General features: G+C 45.3%; 2 protein-coding genes across 17 annotated transcripts in view; one reads left to right on the top strand and one right to left on the bottom strand.

Annotated features, from left to right (window-relative positions):
- SMARCA4 (SWI/SNF related, matrix associated, actin dependent regulator of chromatin, subfamily a, member 4) overlaps window positions 1–15,197 on the top strand; it is a 64,764-nt gene extending 49,567 nt beyond the window's left edge. For 6 of the 16 annotated variants that reach the window (XM_033172924.1, XM_033172923.1, XM_033172918.1 and 3 more), the window contains 7 exons: window positions 1–228; window positions 6,834–7,087; window positions 7,748–7,856; window positions 12,949–13,050; window positions 13,531–13,663; window positions 14,184–14,323; window positions 14,702–15,197. In XM_033172924.1, coding sequence (XP_033028815.1) covers window positions 1–228; window positions 6,834–7,087; window positions 7,748–7,856; window positions 12,949–13,050; window positions 13,531–13,663; window positions 14,184–14,323; window positions 14,702–14,734 — 999 coding nt within the window. In that variant the 3' untranslated portion in view covers window positions 14,735–15,197. The remainder of the gene's footprint in view (window positions 229–6,833; window positions 7,088–7,747; window positions 7,857–12,948; window positions 13,051–13,530; window positions 13,664–14,183; window positions 14,324–14,701) is intronic. The other 10 variants (XM_033172929.1, XM_033172926.1, XM_033172919.1 and 7 more) reach the window with 3 other exon arrangements.
- A 263-nt stretch (window positions 15,198–15,460) lies between these two features.
- On the bottom strand, window positions 15,461–21,429 carry DNASE2 (deoxyribonuclease 2, lysosomal). The gene is made up of 7 exons (XM_033172931.1): window positions 21,294–21,429; window positions 19,198–19,315; window positions 18,718–18,895; window positions 17,761–17,872; window positions 17,372–17,533; window positions 16,361–16,558; window positions 15,461–16,257 (listed from the first exon to the last, which is right to left on the bottom strand). Exons 2-7 carry the CDS (start codon window positions 19,293–19,295, stop codon window positions 15,878–15,880), a joined length of 1,128 nt encoding a protein of 375 aa, XP_033028822.1. The 5' UTR covers window positions 19,296–19,315; window positions 21,294–21,429; the 3' UTR covers window positions 15,461–15,877.
- Window positions 21,430–22,221: the final 792 nt, after the last annotated feature.

The following is a 22,221-nucleotide window of genomic DNA, read 5'->3' as shown; positions in this document are numbered from 1 at the left end:
CGCATGGACTTGGATCGCAGGCGAGAAGAAGCCCGCAATCCAAAGAGAAAGCCACGTCTAATGGAAGAGGATGAATTGCCCTCTTGGATCATTAAAGATGATGCTGAAGTAGAGAGGCTAACCTGCGAGGAAGAGGAAGAGAAGATGTTTGGGCGAGGTTCTCGTCACCGTAAGGAAGTGGACTATAGTGACTCGCTGACTGAGAAGCAGTGGCTCAAGGTATACATGGTACAGCATCGTTCTCCAATGATTTTCTAAATTTTTATTTCTACTTGTGTCTGTGTTGTCTGTCTGTGTGTGTGTCGGAAAGTCGAGGAAAATACCCAGTCTCAGAAGTTTTGATGGTCAGCTAAGATTGTGCTAGCAAGCACCGAGTTTGGCAACAATACTTTTTCTACACAATTATGAGAAATATTATGATGTTATTAAATGGATAACCTAAAAGTTGGGATTTATAAAATCTAGGAGCTTTCTTGAAATACACATCAACTTCACCATGCAAAACTTCTGTTGGGTATTAGGAACTCAGCTGTGTGGAAACCATGTTGCCAAATTTAAATTCAACTGATCTCCTTGACAGATGTCAAACATTTCAGATGCAGAAAGCCTGCTTGCTATGCAGCTGAGTGCTCTTCTTGCCTGCCTGGCCCAGCAAATATTTCATCCTACTTGTTGCTAGGCAGTGATCCAGAGACTGGGGGCTCTTCTTTGGCCTGCAAGAGACAGACTTTGGGGCAGCACGGTGAGGGAATAGGAAGCTGGTCCTGAGCTGCAGTAGCCATCCCAAAGCACCGTTCCTCCTCGGAGTTTGTGCAAGAGAAAGAAAGTGCAGGTTTGGTTAACTTTGCTGTGCTGCCAATCAAGCTAAGCTGGTTTTTCTTTGTGGAACACCCCAGGTGCTGAGTTAGGCTCTTAGGAGTTGAAGGATTCAAGCCCAAGAATTAATCAGCAAAGGAGGAAGAGTTCTGCTTTGCTCAGCTTTCCCAAAGGGCGAGAAATTCAGTGTGGAAGTCCGGAGCCAGAGAATCTTCCTATGAAATTCAGTTGTGAGTTCCTCCTTCCAACCTGCTCCCTTAAGGGCAGATGGCGAAGCCAGGTTCTCCAGCTGAATAGTGAGTCCTCCGCCCACAGGTTATGCTGTCTTGTTTGTCCAAGGCAGGGACATGTGACTAACATGGTGAACCCCAGTTTCAAGGCATTTCTTACAGCTTTGTAGAGTGAACCAAAACAAGGTGTCCTGTCCAGACTAAACACTAGACAAGGATCTGTCTCAGTTGTTCTTGTTGCTTAAAATACTTGAAACTTTGACATTTCTTACCATAGACCTCTGCTTGCTACCTGAGGGGAACACCCAGGCCTATGGACCAAGTGCACATAAAGTGAGCCTGGCCTTAAGAAGATCTATAGAGCACATGACTGGAGTCATTAAGGTGGTCTGTGCCACCACTTATCCTGTTAGTGGCATTCAAGCCTGCCTTATGGCCCTGACGGAGGAGTTGTCAGAAAATTAAAAAGCTGCAACTTCTCTTGCAAATATTCTTGTACCTCATACAAGCTATTGTTGCACGTGCTGACATTTTTTTTGAGAGAACTTATTCCTTCTTTTCCTGTTTCTGCAAAAGTGCAAAGACCATCCTGGAACTGTTAAGGGGAAACAGTTTTGTCTAAGAAGGTGGTTCAAGATGCTGTTGCGTCCACTAGCTGGTCTCTGCAGACCTTGACATGTGTCTACATCTTTGTGCTGTTTCATCTATTCCTTTGGAGAGGGTCAATGCTATAAAAACCTGTACCAGTGCCTTGCCATTGGGAAGTTTGGTGTTGGTCAGCAGATGCTTTTGAGCTACATAGACCAGTGCACGTAACACAGCACTAAATAACTCCTTCTGGTAACTGCCAGTAGTGTGAAAGTGAGGCTGCCCATTATGCAAGTTAGTTGCACGTTCTCATGGGCACCCGCCTGTCTTCCCTGGAACAAATTCTTTGGGAGAGGGACTGAAATGTTGAGGTGGCATGCATGCCTTGCATGCGTCAGATTCAGTCCATTTCAAGATCACCAGTGGACCACAAGCTGAGAAAGGCATCTCTCGGAGACACTGGGGAGTAGCTGATGTTCATCAGTGTCTCTAGATGCGACATATTAATTTCCAAGGGCAGGAGGCCGAAACTCAAATCGAGAAAATGCCATTCCAGCTCTCCAGCTTCTCTGATGGTAATGGCAGTGCCATTAGAGGAGAACTGCTTAAAAGACTGTGCCTCACTGCAGGCTTTTTTCACAGACCACATCACAGCAACCCAGATTTCAGAGACGTTTATTTTGCGGAAGAGTCACTGGCATGGTGGCTGTTGGTGTTCCAACAGTTTCAGAGGAAACGCGGGCATCATGCATGAGGATTCATGCAGGCAACACTTCTACTTCAATCCAGAGATTGTTCAGGTGCTTTCTAGCTTGAGACCAGCATGGGCCCTTACTGGGTTTGAAGTGCTTTTGAAACCTTGCTGAGAACATGATCAGCACCTTGATGCTTTGGGTTTGGGCTTTATTTTGTTAGACCTTACTCTGTTCTGAGTCATCATATGCCTTGGTGGGCAAACATAAGCTCACCCTGTTTCATCCCCACCCCCTTCCGAGGACGAAAATGGCACGTGTGTCAGTGGTCGCGCATGTCTTGAATGCGTGCAAAATGGGAGTTGCCTGTATTTCATATTGGGAGCTCCAGCATTTAAACCTTCGCAGGTGAAAAAGCTGTGTGTGGCCCTTTTACAATATACACAGCAAACATAGAGTTTGAAGGGCTGTGTGCTGTAAAACAGGCACGTACAACAGGTAGATCGTGATCTACCGGTAGATCACTGGATGTCTGTGGTGGATCACTGGCTCCCCCCATAGAAGCTCAACAACTTTGGCTCGCCTAAAAAAAGCTCAACATTTTCTCCCTGCACCCCCCCCCCAAAATGGGGCTTTCCTCCTCCCTGAAAAAGAGCTCAACAACTCTTTTACTTGAAACCCAAAAACAGGTCTTTCATTCCTAAAAAAAACCTCAACAACTTTGACCTGAACCCCAAAAAAGGGGGTAGATCATGGCCAGTTTTTAACTGTGAGTAGATCGCAGTCACTTGGGAGTTGGCCACACTTGTTGTAAAATATCTGCTGTCAAAACTAAAAGTTGAAATGCGTCCTGCATTTTTCTGTGAATCAAGTATACGTCTAATAGTCAAACTTGAGTTCTTCAGTCTGCAAAACCTTTGCTTCAGCAATTCTTACAGGGTCAAGCCGCTTTTTACGACCAAATGTGGATCACTTTGCTGTGGATATTTCTGCTTTTCAAGAAAAAGAAATCACTTTAAACTTGTCTATATGATCAGATCAATATTTAGTGGGCATTGAAGGAAAAATCTTGCCTAGAACTGGTTTGTGTTCTGCTTGTGCAGACCCAGAGCAACCTGGTGGAACAAGATCATTTATTTCTGAGTGCTGTGCGCATTTTGATAAGATCTATCAGTATGAAGAGAGACATTTCTAGCCTATCTTTCTACCAAAGGGTATCCAAACCTAGTTTATAAATGTAATAATTAGAAAAACAGTGCATGAACCTCAGGGTTCTGATGCTCTCGCCTACCTCCAGTGAGCAGACCGCTGCCCAGCAACAAATAAAACAGAAAATGTTGTCTTAGCTGAAAATTTTCTGTCGGATTGTTTATTGAGCAGTAATCCATAACCTGCATGTTTCAGTGGTAGTCTGTTGGTTGTATAGTGTACTTGTTGTTTGAGTTGTAGTGTGTGAGGTCTTAGGCTAGGAGTGGATGGTTGTACAGAGGAAGAGGTGGGTGCTCTCTAAGTCCTTCCCAGAGACTTTTTACTTCAGCACCTGCTCCTTATTGGCTGGTCAGAGAGCGTGCCGTCTCTGGACTGCTACCTATCAAACCAAGTAGAAACAAAAAAAGGTAAGACCACTTTTTCTGTGTTACACCATGTTTGAAGGTAGCAGGGAGGAAAATATCATTTTATTTTATTTTTGCTTCTGGCCTAAGTACTTAGATGCTTTATCAAAACATAATGAAGATCATATGTTGCCAATAAGTCAGTCACTAAATAAATATCTGAGTGACCTGCCAAGCAAGGTTATATATTCTGCTCCTTTATTGCAGATCACCTTAGTATTTTTCCTGACAGGTTCATTTAATTCATTTTTATATTTTAAACATCGCAGAAGCGTAGCCATATTAGTTCTAAACAGCAAACAAACTACCATGTTTTGCATTATGAATGCCAGGGATGTCTGAGCTTTCACCGAGTAAACCAGTTAGTCTCTAGAAGATGTCACATAGCAAGCATTGGCTGGCTGAAGCAGTGCAAACAAACTGGCAGGCAATCCTTGCCAGGTTTATTAATCCATTGTATGTGATGGTGCTTCATATGAATGGTCCACACATTTGTTTTCTGGTCCTGAGAAGAAATGTGAGGGCAAATCCATTCGCCAGATAAGTCTCTGTCAGACAGAACCATGTGGCACTTACTCAGCTGCCTTTTTTTACAAAGCAGATATTATTCATAGCTTGGCTGTCTCGTGGGCATGCTTTTCTCCTGCTTCCTTATCCACTAGCGCATCTTCCTGCCTTCCGATAGGAAAGGCAGCATGTTTGGGATCTCTCGGTAGCCCCTCTTTTCAAGCCTGGCTTGAGCTATGCCCACTAGCAAGTAGCTGAGGCTTAACCACCAGGAACGACACTGGTCCTAATAGGCAGCCCAGCCTTCAGCTGTAATGCTTTGCAGCAACATGGGTTGCTTTCATATTGAAGTTGAAGATCGCGTCTTTTTACCGCTCATAATGAGGGAAACAGGAGACTGATCTCATCTTGGCAGTTCCCTGGCACTTAAAAGAATTGTGCCAGTATCTGGAGACAACGTGCTTAGTGTATTAGGTGGAACATTTCTTGTAATCACCTTTTTTGAACATCCCACCCTATCCAAAAGAGCAAGCAGAAGCAAGAATACCTTCTTGCAGAATGAACGCACCCCACAGCTGGACAGTGGATCATTGACCAGAGGATGTGGAAAGGGATTAACAATGCTTTATTTCCTAGGATAGATTTTAAAACCTGCTATAGCTTAGGGCAGTGAGTGGCAAACACATTAGCCATACCAGTGAGAGGGAAATTGCTTATACACGCCTTCAAGCGTGAGGCAAGCTGGGGTTTTTGTTTTACATGGGACAAGGGACTCCCATTTCAGTTCTGGATCAAGAAAAAGGAATGCCTTTAGCTCCCGGATACGTTTCCATTGGACTCCACGTTTAATGTTTCATACTTGTGCCTTTTAAAAGTGAATGGTACCTTCCGCTAGAGCCCGATCAGAATCTTTGCAGGAATCTAGCAAGGTCTTCAGCCCATACTATGTGTTTTGGTGTTCTCTCTTGAAGAGGCACAGCAGTGTCTCACAGCTAATGTTCTGGACATCCCTTCCTGGTAGGTACTAATTGATCACAAAGCAGAGGCCCCAACAAAAACATAACAGAAACTACGTGTATTCATTCCTTGAGTGATTTCACCCCACCCTCCTTCCTCTGGAGAGGTGTCTTGCTCTGAGTGATACAGTAAGACCTTCAGACTTTGGAAGGGGGTGAATAGAAAGCAGCATTTATGGGGGGCCCTTTTGTTTTGACACCAGTTCTGAGAGAGGTGTGGACACTCTTCTCCCGTGCACCTGAGCTTGCCGTGGTGTTTCATGTGTTGGCCAGTGCTGAGGTATAGTACCTAGTGTGTGACTAAAGAAGACCATTCCAACAAGGCGAGTAATCTCCATATTTTGGGGGGGAAGTGAAGTTGAGGCGGGAAATTTGAAAGTGGCAGATGCAGTGGGTGGTGCCCCCCAAAGGCCCGAGTTTCTATAGAAGAAGAGTCAGGGCAATTTCTTAGGCTCCAGTATTTTTCTTTACAGTCATTCAAAAGCCGCCTGCCTCTATCACACTTGTTCTCTCTCTGTTCACCAAATTGACCAGAGTCAATATGACACATGCAGACTCCAGGTCTCAGTTCCTCGGCAACTGACAATAGCACCTACAGCACGTATTCCACAACTTACTATTCACCATAATTGAAAAGGTGGGTATTGAGTGTGTGGAGAGGCTTGGAACCAAAATGGGTTGAAGCCAGGGTGTCGATGCCATTTATACGAATGGCAACCAGAACCTTGTTGGCAGGCCATTCTCCTCTTAAAAGTCCTATTCCAGTTTGCAGGTGTTATGGACAGTGCCTGAATTGCAACCTTGGGGTTAATTTGCTTTGGATGAGAGCCTCTAGCCATGTATGACTAAAGAAAAAGGAAAGATGGGCCATTTTTACTTCTGAGTTTTCCTACTTCTGTTATACATGGCCTGCAGTTTGCCGGCCTCTATTCCTCTCCTGTGCAATCTGAAGCATTAATGTGTATTGTTAACTGGTGGTTAGTAGCCGCGGGTCTCTTTGCAGCTTCGGAAGAATTTGCAACTGAGCTGGCAGGAAGGGGCATCCCCACACTCTCCTCTGCATTGTCACGACAGATTCCTCTGCAGAGTCCCAGCCTGCCGGCCCTGTTTAACATGAGAAGAAAAGCTCATAGGTAAGAGAACCATCTTTCCTTTCCCACCGCTACAGAGTTGCAGCCTTCCATTATCCTTTACTGGTTAACCCGGGAAATAAGTGTCTTTTGGGAAGCGGCCCATGCAGACATCCCATTCCTCACTGTGCTAGATTGCTTGGATGTTTGTGTGAATGTCTGTGTTTGGTCATTTCACGGTGTGGTGTCTTCATGCGTGCTGTTCATTTTACCTGGCTGACTGAGCTGCTCCTGTCCGCAGGCCATAGAGGAGGGAACGCTGGAGGAGATAGAAGAGGAGGTGCGCCAGAAGAAATCTTCCCGCAAGCGCAAGAGGGACGTGGACGTCAGCTCATCCACGCCAACCACCAGCACTCGCAGCCGGGATAAAGACGATGACAGCAAGAAGCAGAAGAAGCGTGGGAGGCCCCCGGCCGAGAAGCTTTCGCCAAATCCACCCAACCTCACCAAGAAAATGAAGAAGATAGTTGACGCTGTGATTAAATATAAGGACAGGTAACAGAAGAGTGGGATGTTTGTTTGTTTGTTTCTAAGAAGGCATAGGACATTCTTCAGTATTTCTGCACTCTGGGTAAAAGTTCACTTTCCTAAAGGAAAGATATCATGAGTTAAAATGACACTGTGAATTAGGCACATGTGATTTACATAATCTGCATTTTAGATCAATTACTGAGCGATTTGAAGGCTGCTGGTGATCCAGGGGGCCAGGCAATGAGCTATCCTTACTTCAGATTATTTTTGCTTAAGTGGAGAGGGAAATATTAAGCCTCCAACCTTGGCTCATATTGATCATGCAACAGGATGCTCATTTCCTTCTGGTCTCTTGTGATCCATCCTGACAACTTTCATTCAGGACCTCAAGCCTGAACCACAGACACTGATTTTTCCATATTTGGAAAGGCTAGACAGAGTTGGTACTTATCCACGGATTACTGGTGTTCACATTCCTAAGTGATTAACTTGTGAGGATGTGACACATTGTGCAAGCCACTGATGGGTTGCTTTACAGAACACTTCACTATTTGTAAGAAAAGTCATCTTTGTATTTTGCTGTTGGTACTTCATGGCTGTTGAAGACCCGTGAAGACTGTGAGCAGGCCTATTCCGAGGGAAGCAGACCTCTTTTTAATCATCTTCCTTTTTCTTGTCTTGTAGCAGCAGTGGACGCCAGCTTAGTGAAGTCTTCATCCAACTTCCTTCTCGCAAGGAGCTTCCAGAGTACTATGAACTCATCCGCAAACCAGTGGACTTCAAGAAAATAAAGGTAATTATTCTTGCCTTATTGTAGCAGCACAACATTCACCTTTATGTTCTCGTATTTCCAAAATTCTAATACTACCAACAATGTAAGGTAGTTGGAAAATGTTCCTGCTGGCCATCCTGATGAGGGCATGAGACCCATCATTTTATGTCAGTAGTACAATTTGTTGCTCACACAAGATGATAGTGGACTCCAGGAAACAAGCCCACCTTGTGGAATGCCCTCCCATCAGATGTCAAGGAAATAAACTATCTGACTCATAGAAGACATCTGAAGGCAGCCGTGTTTAGGGAAGTTTTGAATGTTTGATGTTTTAACGTGTTTTGAATATTCTGTTGGGAGCAGCCCAGGATGGCTGGGGAGACCCACCGAGATGGGCGGGGTATAAATAAATGATGATGATGATAATGATGGCAAACAGCACCTGATCCTATCACTTCAGGGCTATTCTAGGGATTTGTCATGGCCTGTTAAAGCTGCGTTTCCATGCTGTAGTTGCCAACTATGGAAAAGGAATGCCATCTCTAATTGATCATAGGAATAGCTCACTTTTTCTCCCTTGGTTTTGAAAGTCCAGTTTACAAAGTGTTGAAGTGCTGTACTTAATGCCATTCACCACAACAAAGGCAAATGAACAAGAATTGGCCAATGCAACACAGTTGTGACAGATGTGTAGCAACATCCACAGTGGGGAGACCCAGTATTTTTCTGCATTATTTGTAGGAACACTTTTTGGTAGGCTTGTAAGAACAGTGCACATGGCTCTTGCAATTTTAGCAGCAGTGCATTGATACATTTTTGCTCTACATCTTGTGTTGATCTGTTAGGTTGGATGCTGTAGGTTGGATCCGCAACCTTTTCCAGCCATGGGCCGGTCCACCATCCCTCAAACCATGTGGTGGGCTGGACTATATTTTTTTTTGGGGGGGGGACATGAACGAATTCCTATGCCCCACAAATAACCCAGAGATGCATTTTAAATAAAAGCACACGTTCTACTCATGTAAAAACACGCCGATTCCCAGACTGTCCGTTGGCCGGATTGAGAAGGCGATTGGGCCACATCCGGCCCACGGGCCTTAGGTTGCCTACCCCTGCTGTAGACCTTATTTTAACACATTAGTTTTTCATTGCATTTTAATATCCTTGAAAGCAACCTCAATAATGTGCTGTTACCTGAAGTGTGATCCAGCTATGCTGGTGTATTAAATTGATCTCCTATTTAGCAACATATATTTTTTATGAATTAATTTTATTATTGATTTTATGCTGTACACCACCACAATATTTTCTTAATGCTGCCAGTATGGAAAGTTTTGAAAATAAATAATAAGCATGATTTTGAAGAGGGGGATATAAATATATCACTAAATCCAGTTCTAGTTTTATGTATCCTGTGGTATTTATAGATGAGGCCAATGCTGGTTTGCCAGTAAATGCACCTATTTTGGCTCAGAAGCATATTATTTGGTAGTTGCTAACACGTAAGTGGCTGGTTTTGCTGGGACTTGTTTTCTGTACAGGACCATCTCAAGGGGCTTCCCACTTAGCTTTCTGGAATAGATGATATTTATGTGTTTCAAATTGGCTTCAGTGTAAAGCAGGGGGTGGCAAGGTTTACCTTGCCTGGGCTGGTTCACTCCAGCGGAGATCCCCCCCATAGGCCAGATTGTGTGCGTCTGCACAGACGCGATTTCTGGAGCTGCGGAAGTGAGTCCCTGCGCCACACCAGTTTAGCGTAGCGCGCAGGGACTCACACAGCAGGTGGCTCGTGGGCCAGTTAAACGACCCCCCATGAGCCACTTGTGGCCCATGGACCTTAGGTTGCCGACCCCTGGCATAAAGGATGGAAGGCATGCTTTGTATAGTCTCTCACTCAATGATGAGTGGAGTGCTTAGTGATTTCCCTGAATACCTCCACACATTCCTTGTTCTGTTGAATGTCAGGATGTGACATTTGTTATCCAGCAGTGCCACCCTACCCTCTTAAAACTTTGTGAATTCAGGTATTCCAGTCTTTCTAAATGTTCTACTTTAGTCACTAAATCCATTAAAAGCTATTAACTGTAATTGCATGGTTAAGCTTTCATTTTCTCCAAGTAGGAGTGCTGACTCCTGTGACTTAATTTCGTAGACTTCCAACAAAATCAGTACTTGGGTATTGCTCAGTTCACATTCTAACACATCCAGAACTGTTGTTGTTCAGTCGTTCAGTCGTGTCCGACTCTTCGTGACCCCATGGACCAGAGCACGCCAGGCACACCTATCCTTCACTGCCTCTCGCAGTTTGGCCAAACTCATGTTAGTAGCTTCAAGAACACTGTCCAACCATCTCATCCTCTGTCATCCCCTTCTCCTTGTGCCCTCCATCTTTCCCAACATCAGGGTCTTTTCTAGGGATTCTTCTCTTCTCATGAGGTGGCCAAAGTACTGGAGCCTCAACTTCAGGATCTGTCCTTCTAGTGAGTACTCAGGGCTGATTTCTTTGAGAATGGATAGGTTTGATCTTCTTGCAGTCCACGGGACTCTCAAGAGTCTCCTCCAGCACCATAATTCAAAAGCATCAATTCTACGGCGATCAGCCTTCTTTATGGTCCAGCTCTCACTTCCGTACATTACTACTGGGAAAACCATAGCTTTAACTATACGGACTTTTGTCGGCAAGGTGATGTCTTTGCTTTTTAAGATGCTGTCTAGGTTTGTCATTGCTTTTCTCCCAAGAAGCAGGCGTCTTCTGATTTCGTGACTGCTGTCACCATCTGCAGTGATCATGGAACCCAAGAAAGTGAAATCTCTCACTGCCTCCATTTCTTCCCCTTCTATTTGCCAGGAGGTGATGGGACCAGTGGCCATGATCTTAGTTTTTTTGATGTTGAGCTTCAGACCATATTTTGCGCTCTCTTCTTTCACCCTCATTAAAAGGTTCTTCAATTCTTCCTCACTTTCTGCCATCAAGGTAGTATCATCAGCATATCTGAGGTTGTTGATATTTTTTCCGGCAATCTTAATTCCAGTTGGGGATTCATCCAGTCCAGCCTTTCGCATGATGTATTCTGCATATAAGTTAAATAAGCAGGGAGACAATATACAGCCTTGTCGTACTCCTTTCCCAATTTTGAACCAATCAGTTGTTCCATATCCAGTTCTAACTGTAGCTTCTTGTCCCACATAGAGATTTCTCAGGAGGCAAATGAGGTGATCCGGCACTCCCATTTCTTTAAGAACTTGCCATAGTTTGCTGTGGTCGACACAGTCAAATGCTTTTGCATAATCAATGAAGCAGAAGTAGATGTTTTTCTGGAACTCTCTGGCTTTCTCCATAATCCAGCGCATGTTTGCAATTTGGTCTCTGGTTCCTCTGCCCCTTCGAAATCCAGCTTGCACTTCTGGGAGTTCTCGGTCCACATACTGCTTAAGCCTGCCTTGTAGAATTTTAAGCATAACCTTGCTAGCGTGTGAAATGAGTGCAATTGTGCGGTAGTTGGAGCATTCTTTGGCACTGCCCTTCTTTGGGATTGGGATGTAGACTGATCTTCTCCAATCCTCTGGCCACTGCTGAGTTTTCCAAACTTGCTGGCATATTGAGTGCAGCACCTTAACAGCATCCTCTTTTAAAATTTTAAATAGTTCAGCTGGAATATCATCACTTCCACTGGCCTTGTTGTTAGCAAGGCTTTCTAAGGCCCATTTGACTTCACTCTCCAGGATGTCTGGCTCAAGGTCAGCAACCACATTTCCTGGGGTGTATGAGACCTCCATATCTTTCTGGTATAATTCCTCTGTGTATTCTTGCCACCTCTTCTTGATGTCTTCTGCTTCTGTTAGGTCCTTTCCACTTTTGTCCTTAATTGTGGTAATCTTTGTACGAAATGTTCCTTTCATATCTCCAATTTTCTTGAATAAATCTCTGGTTTTTCCCATTCTGTTATTTTCCTCTATTTCTTTGCATTGCTCGTTTAGAAAGGCCCTCTTGTCTCTCCTTGCTATTCTTTGGAAATCTGCATTCAATTTCCTGTATCTTTCACGATCTCCTTCGCATTTTGCTTGTCTTCTCTCCCCCGCTATTTGTAAGGCCTCATTGGTCAGCCACTTTGCTTTCTTGCATTTCTTTTTCATTGGGATAGTTTTCGTTGCTGTCTCCTGTATAATGTTACGAGCCTCCATCCACAGTTCTTCAGGTACTCTATCCACCAAATCTAAATCCTTGAACCTGTTCTTCACTTCAACTGTGTATTCATAAGGAATTTGATTTAGATTGAATCTTACTGGCCCAGTGGTTTTTCCTACTTTCTTCAGTTTAAGCTGGAATTTTGCTATAAGAAGCTGATGATCTGAGCCACAGTCAGCTCCAGGTCTTGTTTTTGCTGAGTGTATAGAGCTTCTCCATCTTTGGCTGCAGAGAATATAATCAATCTGATTTCGATGTTGCCCATCTGGTGATGTCCATGTGTAGAGTCGTCTCTTGTGTTGTTGGAAAAGAGTGTTTGTGATGACCAGCTTGTTCTCTTGACAGAACTCTATTAGCCTTTGCCCTGCTTCATTTTGATCTCCAAGGCCAAACTTCCAGAACTAGTAGGAATGTTTGTGGGCTAGTAACTTTTATAGACTGGCTCTTTCTAAAGTGGAATATAAAAAACACTGTGAAAATGCTTTTTTAAAAGAACGTTTTGAAAAATACATTGAATTTTGCATAGCTCACTGTCGTCATCTAGTGTCACATTTGTATATTGCACTTTACAACATAGTATTTAAAATGTTTTATTTGCAGCCGAATCCTAGGAAGAACAATTGAGCCCTAGCTTGGGCAAGGCTGAGTAGGATGTGTTTAGTTTCTTTCTGCGTTACCACCCCCTTTTTATCTTAATACAGTGTATTATATAGATGCTTGTACATGGTTTAATGCAGTGGGCAGTTGTTGTTTTTACTCCCATTGCGTTAAATCTTTTCCCTTGTTTAACTGCTAAGAGGTGGAGCTGTATGTTCAAGTGGACAGATAGAAAGCACAGGATCCAAGGAGACAAAAGTAGAACCTATTTAAATACTGATGACTACTGCGCAGACATGACCTGTCCCTTTTGTTCCCTTTCCTTTTCAGGAGCGCATCCGGAACCACAAGTACCGCAGCCTGAATGATCTGGAGAAGGATGTCATGCTCCTGTGTCAGAATGCACAGACTTTCAACCTTGAAGGCTCTCTGGTAAGGCAGTTGCCGCTGTCATATGAATGGCATGTATGTCCCTGTCCATGCAAAGGAAGGTTCACTGCATCTCTCTCCCTTGAGTCCCTCAAGGTGCACATTGAACCAGACTTCTTGTTCTGGAACTGGAATTGTCAAAACCCGATTGCCAGCTGCTTATCCTTAGAACAAGTAGCTGTTGTTGTGTCATCCCAGTTATCACAGGGGTTGTGATTTTTTTATGGAACCATGGTATGTTGGCAGTGTAAGTTCTGAGGCTGCACAGAATTGTTATTTGCTGCGTCGTGAGGTTTTCTGAGACTTCAGTGGTGTGTATAATAAGAAGTGCCTTGAACACTCAGAAGCACTTTCAGCATGAGCCCTGAAAAGATTTCTCTTTGAGCAAAAGCATTGTGACAGTGTAGCATGGCAGTAAACATGTGAACTAGTTTTGTGGAGCTAGGATTTTACCCTAAAATGTGATTTGCATGTTCCTTGCAGATTTATGAAGACTCGATTGTGTTGCAGTCTGTCTTCACCAGTGTGAGGCAGAAAATTGAAAAAGAGGAAGACAGTGAAGGCGAAGAGAGCGAAGAAGAGGAAGAAGGAGAAGAGGAAGGATCTGAATCTGAATGTGCGTACTTGCTTGCTAAGGTTTCTTTATGTGTATGCATTTTAGTAAGAGGACTGTTGGAGGTTTGTTATGCTGACTAAAAGAAAATACCTGAAAGGAGGAACCAGAAAGTCAGCAAAACTGGTATTGGATTGAGCCATGGTCTCATGTTCTATGTACACTCAGAGCATCATATAGGGGAAACCCTTGTGCTGCCACTGTTTTCTCTATCCTTGGAGACTTCTTGATTTTCCGGGGGGGGAGCTGTATGTGTGCAGATGCTCAGAGCCTTATGGTCATTGCTCAGAACCAGGTGAAAGTATTGCTTCTTGATTAAAAAGGCGAAGTACAGGTGGCATAAAGGGAATTAGGCTATATAATGATGAAGCCTTGTCATGAATGGTATTGCATTTCCATTCCTGTGTTCTTTGCTCATGAAGAAATGGAAACACACAGAGATGGGGAGCATGAAGAGAGCATGAAGGCTGATCCTATCCTGTTGTGGCCTTGCCAATCTTACATTTTTTCTCTTTCCCCTCAGCTCGTTCTGTCAAAGTGAAGATTAAACTGGGCAGAAAGGAGAAAGCACAAGACCGGATGAAAGGACGCAGGCGCACCAGCCGTGGGTCACGGGCCAAACCTGTAGTTAGTGATGATGATAGCGAGGAAGAGCAAGAAGAGGTAACTGCAGGATGTCATTCCCCTCACACTGCTGCCAGTGGTTCTCAAAGGAGTCTTCAAGGACAAATTTGTGCAATTCCAGTGAAGGGAAAGGGGCAAAGAAAGGAAGGCAGACAAGTCCTTTTACAGTTTAGGCAAGCACCGAAGTGGGTCCCACTGCTCATGATCCATCCTCTTGGGTTTGGAGTAGTGGACAAAATGCTGAGTCAGAACCAGGAGCCACTACTCCTCCATGAAATTTCCTGGGTGACTTCAGGCCAGTATCGCAGTCTAATCTATCTCTGGCTGCTGTGAGGATAAAGGGGGAGGGCACCCTGCATAAAAAAATATAATTGTCCAAAAAAATAGTGACATGTATTATTTTGCTTTCACCTTCAGGATCGCTCAGGAAGTGGCACCGAAGAGGATTAAGAGACATTCCATGGTGCAGACCTCAAAGCATCCGTCTTTCCAAAGCAGAGATGCTGTATTCCTTTAGCTGCAATGGGTAGCAAGAAACGTAGTGTCGGATGTGGGCAAACTGTATAAAACTCTTCCATATTTATACTGCAGTGAAGATGTAGGACTTGTTTGTGTCTTGCCTTGTCCTCACATCAGTAGCATTTGTAACAGCATTAACTGTTTTAAAAAGAATTATGAATTGGGGAACACTTGATATATATTTTTTTTCTTTTTATGGCAGTACTATTTTCAGTTGCAGTATTGAATCACTGTAGTTTTAACCTGTGGGTGCATGTGTGTAGCAGTCCACTTCCTAGTACTGTATTTTATGAAAACAGGTTGAGCGGCCAGCTGCCCACCAGGTGAGGAGAGGGTGGCAGTGGCAACTGTGTGTCACTGGATTTCAAAACAGTAATAAATTAAGCAAAAAGTACACCCCCTTTGTGTGTGTGATGCTTTCATCTTGCTCTGTCAGCTAAATAAATTTTTCCAACTGCTGCCGTTTTAAAATAGCTCCTTATCTTGACTGATCTCACAGCATCAGGGGTGTCTGCTTGAGACCATTAACCAGCATTGTTTCACTTTACAAGCCTTTTCTTAAAAGCACACCAATTTCCTTGCCTCTCTTGTGATACCAGTTTTATGTCATTTTTCCTATCCCCTTAAAAAGCCATATTTCTTGAACACACACCCAGCTGTTGGAATCAAATATTTATACAAAGCACAGACATACAAAAAGTACATTGCTGCAGCAATTTAACTTCTATGGGCCAGTTATTTTCTCCGTGCAGCCCCCGGAACTGTGGCAGGTGCTGTTATATTGAGGTCACTGAAGGAGAGGGAAGTCCAAAGCAAAGCCTATCATGTTCCCAAGTTTGGCAAGGAGTCATTTTCAGAAACGGGTGGAAGGCAGGAAACTGGGGGAGCCAAGAAGTGGCAGAGACCATTTCACAGGAGCAAGGATGGTTCACAGCACCAGAATATACCAGGACCCAAAACTGGGAGGAGCAAACAGGATCATGGGAACAATTTGAGGGGGTGGTGCTTAGCCCTTGGGAGTCACCCATGGCACTCTTACCCAGTTTGGTGAGCCATGTTCGCCTAGTATGGCTCTCAGGTGATTACAGTCCGTGTAACTGGCTGGTGCCTGGCCCCATCACAATCGGTGTACTTTTGTACCAAAGAGCGAAAGGCCTTCCAGACGGCTGCATCGCGACAGCAGATGATGCCACCCCCACGGTATTCCTCCGCGCGATTGCGGTTCATGTCCCCAACACAGGCCCAGCCAGGATCACTCTCTTTGCTCACACACCACTTGGAATGGTCCGCCAATGAAGCAAACGAAATGGCTGCATGCTGGAAGGCTATTTCCTCCATATTGTAGACTCGGAAGTGCCCAGAACAATTGGAAGGCAGGATCCCTCTGGACCTGAGCCAGAACTGGACATAGAGGTTACTGGCGAGAGCTTGGGCCAACCAGCCTGAGTAGAGATCTGGGTAGAGGAAAAGTTCTTATGAGAAGAGCCTTGACATGACTGAGGACATATTACCAACCCCGTCTTTTAAACGTGTTGCTCAACATCTCCCATCACCTACCATCGTCAAAGGAGCGAAACTTTGCAAAGCTGATAAATTCTTTGCCCCCCACCGATCTGAGGGTCACACTGGAGTTCCAAGGCTCCTCCTCAATGTGTTGCCCCTCTGAAGCATTCAACAAGGCAGGAAGGTCCTGGGCAAAGGTTCCTTCCACGTGATGATCATAGACAAGAGGCTCAGTGTAGAGCAGCTGATTCCCTGCAGCAGAGAGAGACATCTGGCACATCAGAGCCACTGGCTTGTAAAGGAGCTGTCCTCCAGCTGACAAACCTAATACACAAGATTTACATGGGTGGCATCAGATATGCCAGCTACAGGCTCCGTTGACCAATAGATCTACCTGGGCTATGTTTCATGCTTAAGGGCAAACCCCTGTGTATGTAAACCTTACATACCAAAGGTACATAGGACAGGGAGAGGGATGAGGGATAGCTTGCCCCATCTTTCCTTTAAAATGACTGGCATGGCATATACACTTGCATCTTGCATCACAGCCTTGTCAGGGGCAGGAGAAACGTCTTGTTGACCCAGTTCCCTACTGATGCAGCTGGGTATCTATCCAGCAAAGTTAGCTGAGAACAGATAGCCTTCCAAGCCCAACTGTAGCAATTCTGTTCCTTGCTCTGGTTCCACTAGATCATAGATGACAGAAGAGGGTCCCTGGCCCCTAAGGAAGGAGTGTTCATGTACATGTGCAAAGTAGCCAGAGCTGAACTGGATCCTTTTTCTCCTAACTTCCCCTGTCCTGTGGCATATTTTCATGAAGCTGGGGATAGTCTCAAATAGTACACATGGGCCAATTTCTGCCTTAGGCTACTCTGTAAAGTACCATGTACCCCTATGGTGCTGTATACAGGTCTGGTTCATACAAAACACATGCCAATGAAACAATTTGTAGGGGAATCCTACCATAGGGAAGCCCTAGCCCTTCCCTACCAGGAGCCTGGAAAGAATCCCCGAGTTCTGACTTCCAGTATTGATGTTCTGTCTGTATCAAGATCCTACACCTACCAATCTCTTTGAATTGGCCATAGGGAAGTGTGATGCACAGGAAGGTCTGCCCATAGGATAGGGCACTGCGAGGCCAGTCATACTGCTCATCTGCACTGGGCGGGAAATGAGGAGTGCTGTGAAGCAGCCAGAATCCCTGTGTTTTGTCCAGTAGGATGACTCCTAGAGGGGAAACAAAACAACAAAAAAGTGGGGGTTGAAACTTAACCCAGGTGTGCTGAAGTTCCAAGAGTGTTGTGCCAAGTGCCCAGGTGGCTGGTCTGGCCAAGTCAGCCACCACACAAGTCGACGATAAGGCACAACCAATAGCTGAAATTCTGAACTATCTTCAACTTAAGACAGATTTGCTGCGCTCCTTTGCATGCATTTGGAGAAAGGGGGAGGTCTACCTTTTGTATGGCCATTGAGGCTGGAGAAAAGCTCATCTGGAGGCTCATAATTGAGGCTGGAGACAAGCTGCTTTGGAGGCTCATCGTTGTATAGGACATAGGCTGTTTTCTCCTGGGTGAGAGATGAAAGATAGGGTGGTTAGAGAACTGGTCTATTTTCCAAGCTTTCCCCTTCACTGAGTTTACTGAAGCAGCCAATATTTTAGCCCCTCCTCTGGGCCAGGCACTCAAGAGCCAGCTGAACTGCACACAGAGTCCAGGTAGTTGCACTACTGGCAAATATAAAAGGGGTGTTTAAAAGCTTTCCCAAATCTGGAAAAGCACTAATGAGACTTTGGGAAGGAGGCAGGAGGAATATAGGGTTCTGTGTTGAGCCCTCACGCCTTCTTCCCAAAGCCGAGCACTTCCATTACGTGACAACATGAGAGGGGGCTTCCAAAGTTGGCAAGGGCTGCAAAAAAAAAAGGCCTTGAGGGCTGCATGTGGCCCTTGGGCCACCCTGCTGTAAAGGATCCTTGGGTGGACCTTGGAGATCATGCAGCACTTCTTGCAGGGGCCACAAAATAAATCCCAGCTTGAGGAGGGCCATCGCTCAGCAGCAGAGCATCTTGTTTGGCATGCAAAAGGTTCCAGTTTCAATCCCTGGTAGTATAAGGAAAGGCTCCTGCCTGAAACTACAGAGACCAACAGCTAGTCTTTGCAGACAGCACTGAGCTACCGGTAGATGGACTAACAGCCTCACTAGGTATAAGTCAGCTTCCTTTTTAAATTAAGAAAGCCATTTTTAAAGCCCAGGCTCTAATCTAGCCAACTGAGACAGTCTACCAGTCTGCCTGGAGTGAAGGCTTTTGCTTTGGGCTGGAATTGAGCCTTCGCAACCAAGGTCACCCTTCCTCTCACTCCTACCCATTTGGGATACTGCAAAAGCAGCCTCACGCCTCCTTTTCTCAGACTCACCTGTCTCCGGGCTGCCTCTTTGTACAGCTGCTGTACAGTCCGTCCCACGGCTCCTCCGGTACTGTTCATCAGGCTTTTGCCTTGTACCCAGCCCTGGGTCTGGCCGTCTAGATACATGTACCGCATGCCCTCTGCTGGGGGGCTATGATGGGGTTTGGGCAGCTTGTAGGCAATAAACCTGAAACCCAAAGCCCATTAGAAATCACACACCTTGCCACACAGGGGACAGAAGTCTGCCCTTTCCACTTAGGGAACAGGTGGGCAACATGGTTACTAACTAGACATTCCTAGTTTATAATCCCCTTTTCAAATATCCCACCCACATTTGTAAGGAGTGTAAAATCCTTTATTTATTTATTTTATTGGTTAAAGCACTCTGAAAACTTTGCGGAAGGGTAGTAACTTTGCAGAAGCATAGTATGTAAACCTCATAAAAGAAAACAAGAGTAATAAAAGCAATTAGGTCCAACGGACACACACCAATCCACAGGCTGCCCAGAGTCGTCATAGCAGGAAATGCTCCCTGAGACGGCATTGTGGAGGACGGGCACAGACAGCAGCAGCAGGATGAGTAGCATGAGGCCTTTGTCTGAAGTCCCTGCAAGGAATACAGCAACACCAATGAGTGATGGTCAAGAAGTAGCCTTGAAAAGGATACAGTACCTTGTATCCTTGGTGATTGCAGACCCCCTTCTGAATTTTCAGCTTCCATTACAACAAAGCGTCTTCAGCACTTTTACTGACATGCAGGCAGATATTTTTTTAATTCAATTGCTCTCCAAGGGACAGAACAAAGAAAACAAGACTCCTTAGTTAGCCCCTTACTGACCAAGCTGCCTTTCCAATAGGGCCGTCTCTTGCCCTTTTTCTTTCCTGTTTATTTCCATGAGGACTCCCATCAACAGTAGGTAAGAATGAGCTCAAGTACCGTCTGTTGATCAGTAGCTGCTAACAGGGGTTCCAGCATCAAATTGCAAGATCCTGAAGGGTTTGCTCACGTGAGGAATGCCACCAGCTACATGTGGAACTGAGAGCTACAAGAGCAACGCCCCTCTTAAGACAAGGAGCTAGAAAGCGCAACAACAGATCTGAAACCCATGATGAGCCTCTTGACATTTACACCCAAGAAGATTTCAGGATTCAGCATCTCCCACTACACACAAAGGCGGACTTTACTCTTTGGTGGAGAAAGCAAACCAATCCTAAGTAGAGATGCTCCCTAAGAGTCAAGACAGCCTGCCAACTGACCACGACGAAACAGCCCCTGGGCACGTGCAGAGCATCCAGCGGTTTTAAGCTCAGAGAAGGAAAGACCTGGGATGGAAAGAGCTGCTGATGGTTGGGAAATCTATCAGACCAGGGACAGGCAACCTCTCTCTCTCTCATTTTTGTTAAATTTTATGTTTTACAATTTAGAATATTCATTTAAACAACCTTAAAATATCAATGACTTCCCTTCTTCTCTTTCCATGGTTCATTTTGCATAACATAAATACCTGCTTATCTATATATATAAAATCGTAAAAGGTGGGTGTTTGTGCTGTACCACCTTTCTCCGCAACCGCTTGACCAATTCCGTTCAAATTTGGACACAACGTTCCATGGGCATATGGGAAGGATCTTACATAGTTAGATTGCAAAAATAATACACCTAACCCAGGTAAAAATTTGATTTTGTGCCAAAAAGCACAGCGCCCTCCAGTGGACGGAACACAGCATAACACACTAAAAACGTCTCAAGCCCCTCCTCCTCCTGTTACTACGTCACCACCTCCAGCCAATAGAGGGGCATGCCGCTCACAAACGCTGCTGCTGTCTCCGGCGGCAGCTGTAGAGCCACGCAGGCAGGAACAACTGTTTGTGCGGTTGGCGGCCATGGCTCCATCGGGTGGGGAGGAAAAGCGAGACGAAAAGAATTGGAAAATGTATAAATTGCAACGACATAAAGGTTGATTTTGAAAGCCATGGGAGGGAAGGAAATCAATAGGCTCTAAGAGCCAGGGCGGTATAGTGGATAATGATGGTGTGAATGTATATATTAAATGGAAAATAAATAAAAATTATGTGTGTGTGCGTGCGTGCCTGTGTGTTCTTCAATAATAAGAGGAAAGAGGAAAAAGGGACAGGGTTGGACTAGATGACTCTGGGGGTCCCTCCCAACTTCTTCCCTCACTGGAGGCATGCTCTCCCTGCCTGACTCCACGGGGTACTCTGCACATGCCCAGGAGCTCCCTCTGTGATTACCTGTTGCCAGTCTCGTGGGCGGCGCCAGAGAGGCGGGGGGGAGGGAGGCAAGCGCCCCCCAGAAGGAGCTCTTCCCCCTCTCACTTGCCTCCACACACACATTGCCCACCGAGAGAGACGCTTGGCCCCCTTCTGTCCCTTTTCTGGCAAGGCTCACACCTGGCGCTGAAAGGGAAAGAAGCCATTCCCGGCGGCGCGTCCTTCTCTCGCCGCCCCCCGCCCCGCCCGCAGCGGGACCAAGAGGGGCTCGGCGGCCCTCTGGAGGGAAAGTGGGGGGTGGGGGGGGTCCCTCAAACTGCAAACAGGGCCGCGGTGACCCAAGAGCGGCTTACCAAGCTCTCCGGAGGCGCCGCCGCCGCCCTCAGCCAAGTGCGGGAACCGAAGAGACACAGAACTCGGCAACTTTCGCTCGCTTCCCCAAAACACAGCCGGCGACCCGGGGTGTGGGGAGGGAGGGGCTGGGTCACGTGTCCACGCTTGGCCCCTCCCACCCCGCCTCCCGCGGCGCCCCCGCGGCGCCTTTCCCTGGGCGGGGCAGGCGCAGGTTCTGGCGCGCCGGCTCCGCTAGCGTCTTGCGCGCAATCAGCGCTTTTATCGGCAGCCGGGTGATTCCCGGCAGAAGGAAGGCGGGCTCTCGGGCGCCCCTAGAGGAAAGGCAGGGAGCAGGTGGAGCCTGGTAGGCGCGCGCAGGGAGTCCTTTTTCCGGGCGCAAAAGTTCTGTGCGGGGAACATTATTATTATTATTATTATTATTATTATTATTATTATTATTATTATTATTATTCTTTCCAGATTTATACATTTCACTTTCATATCTTTAGTCATATGTGTGCATATATATAAAAAATTATGATTTTCAGGTTTATACATTTATTACAGCCATTTTAACATTTCGAAACTTGACTTCGTTCCCCCTCTTTCTGCGGTTCCTTACATTTATTTTCAATATCTTCTGCATATGCAAATTAACTTAATTTTCTCATTCATTCATCTACTTTAAATATATACTCATATGAAACTGCAGGTTATTACAATAATCCTGCCAATGTTCTTATGTGTTTACAATTTATCTGTAAGTATTCAATAAACCATTTCCATTATTTTATAAAAAAAAGTTGTCTTGATTTCTTTTTCTTCCCCTAAATTTCGCCATTTCTGCATATTCCATAGGTTTTTGTATCCATTCTTCCTTTGCTGAGACTTCTGCTTCTTTCCATTTTGGGGCAAGTAACATTCTTGCTGCTGTAGTCGCATACATGA

The sequence above is a fragment of the Lacerta agilis genome, chromosome 16 (genome assembly GCF_009819535.1).
Source record: "Lacerta agilis isolate rLacAgi1 chromosome 16, rLacAgi1.pri, whole genome shotgun sequence".
In the NCBI taxonomy this organism is placed as follows: Eukaryota; Metazoa; Chordata; class Lepidosauria; order Squamata; family Lacertidae; genus Lacerta; species Lacerta agilis.
This window is presented reverse-complemented; position numbering and strand designations above follow the sequence as displayed.

Bases quoted from the DNA above. Each gene is read 5' to 3' on its own strand.
- DNASE2 (XM_033172931.1), bottom strand. From the start codon at position 19,295: ATGCTACTCATCCTGCTGCTGCTGTCTGTGCCCGTCCTCCACAATGCC. The intron at 17,873-18,717 runs GTGAGTCTGAGA...TCTCTCACCCAG, and splicing joins AAGAGGCAGCCCGGAGACAG to GAGAAAACAGCCTATGTCCT. The intron at 16,258-16,360 runs GTAGGTGATGGG...TCCTCTACCCAG, and splicing joins GTTTCGCTCCTTTGACGATG to ATCTCTACTCAGGCTGGTTG.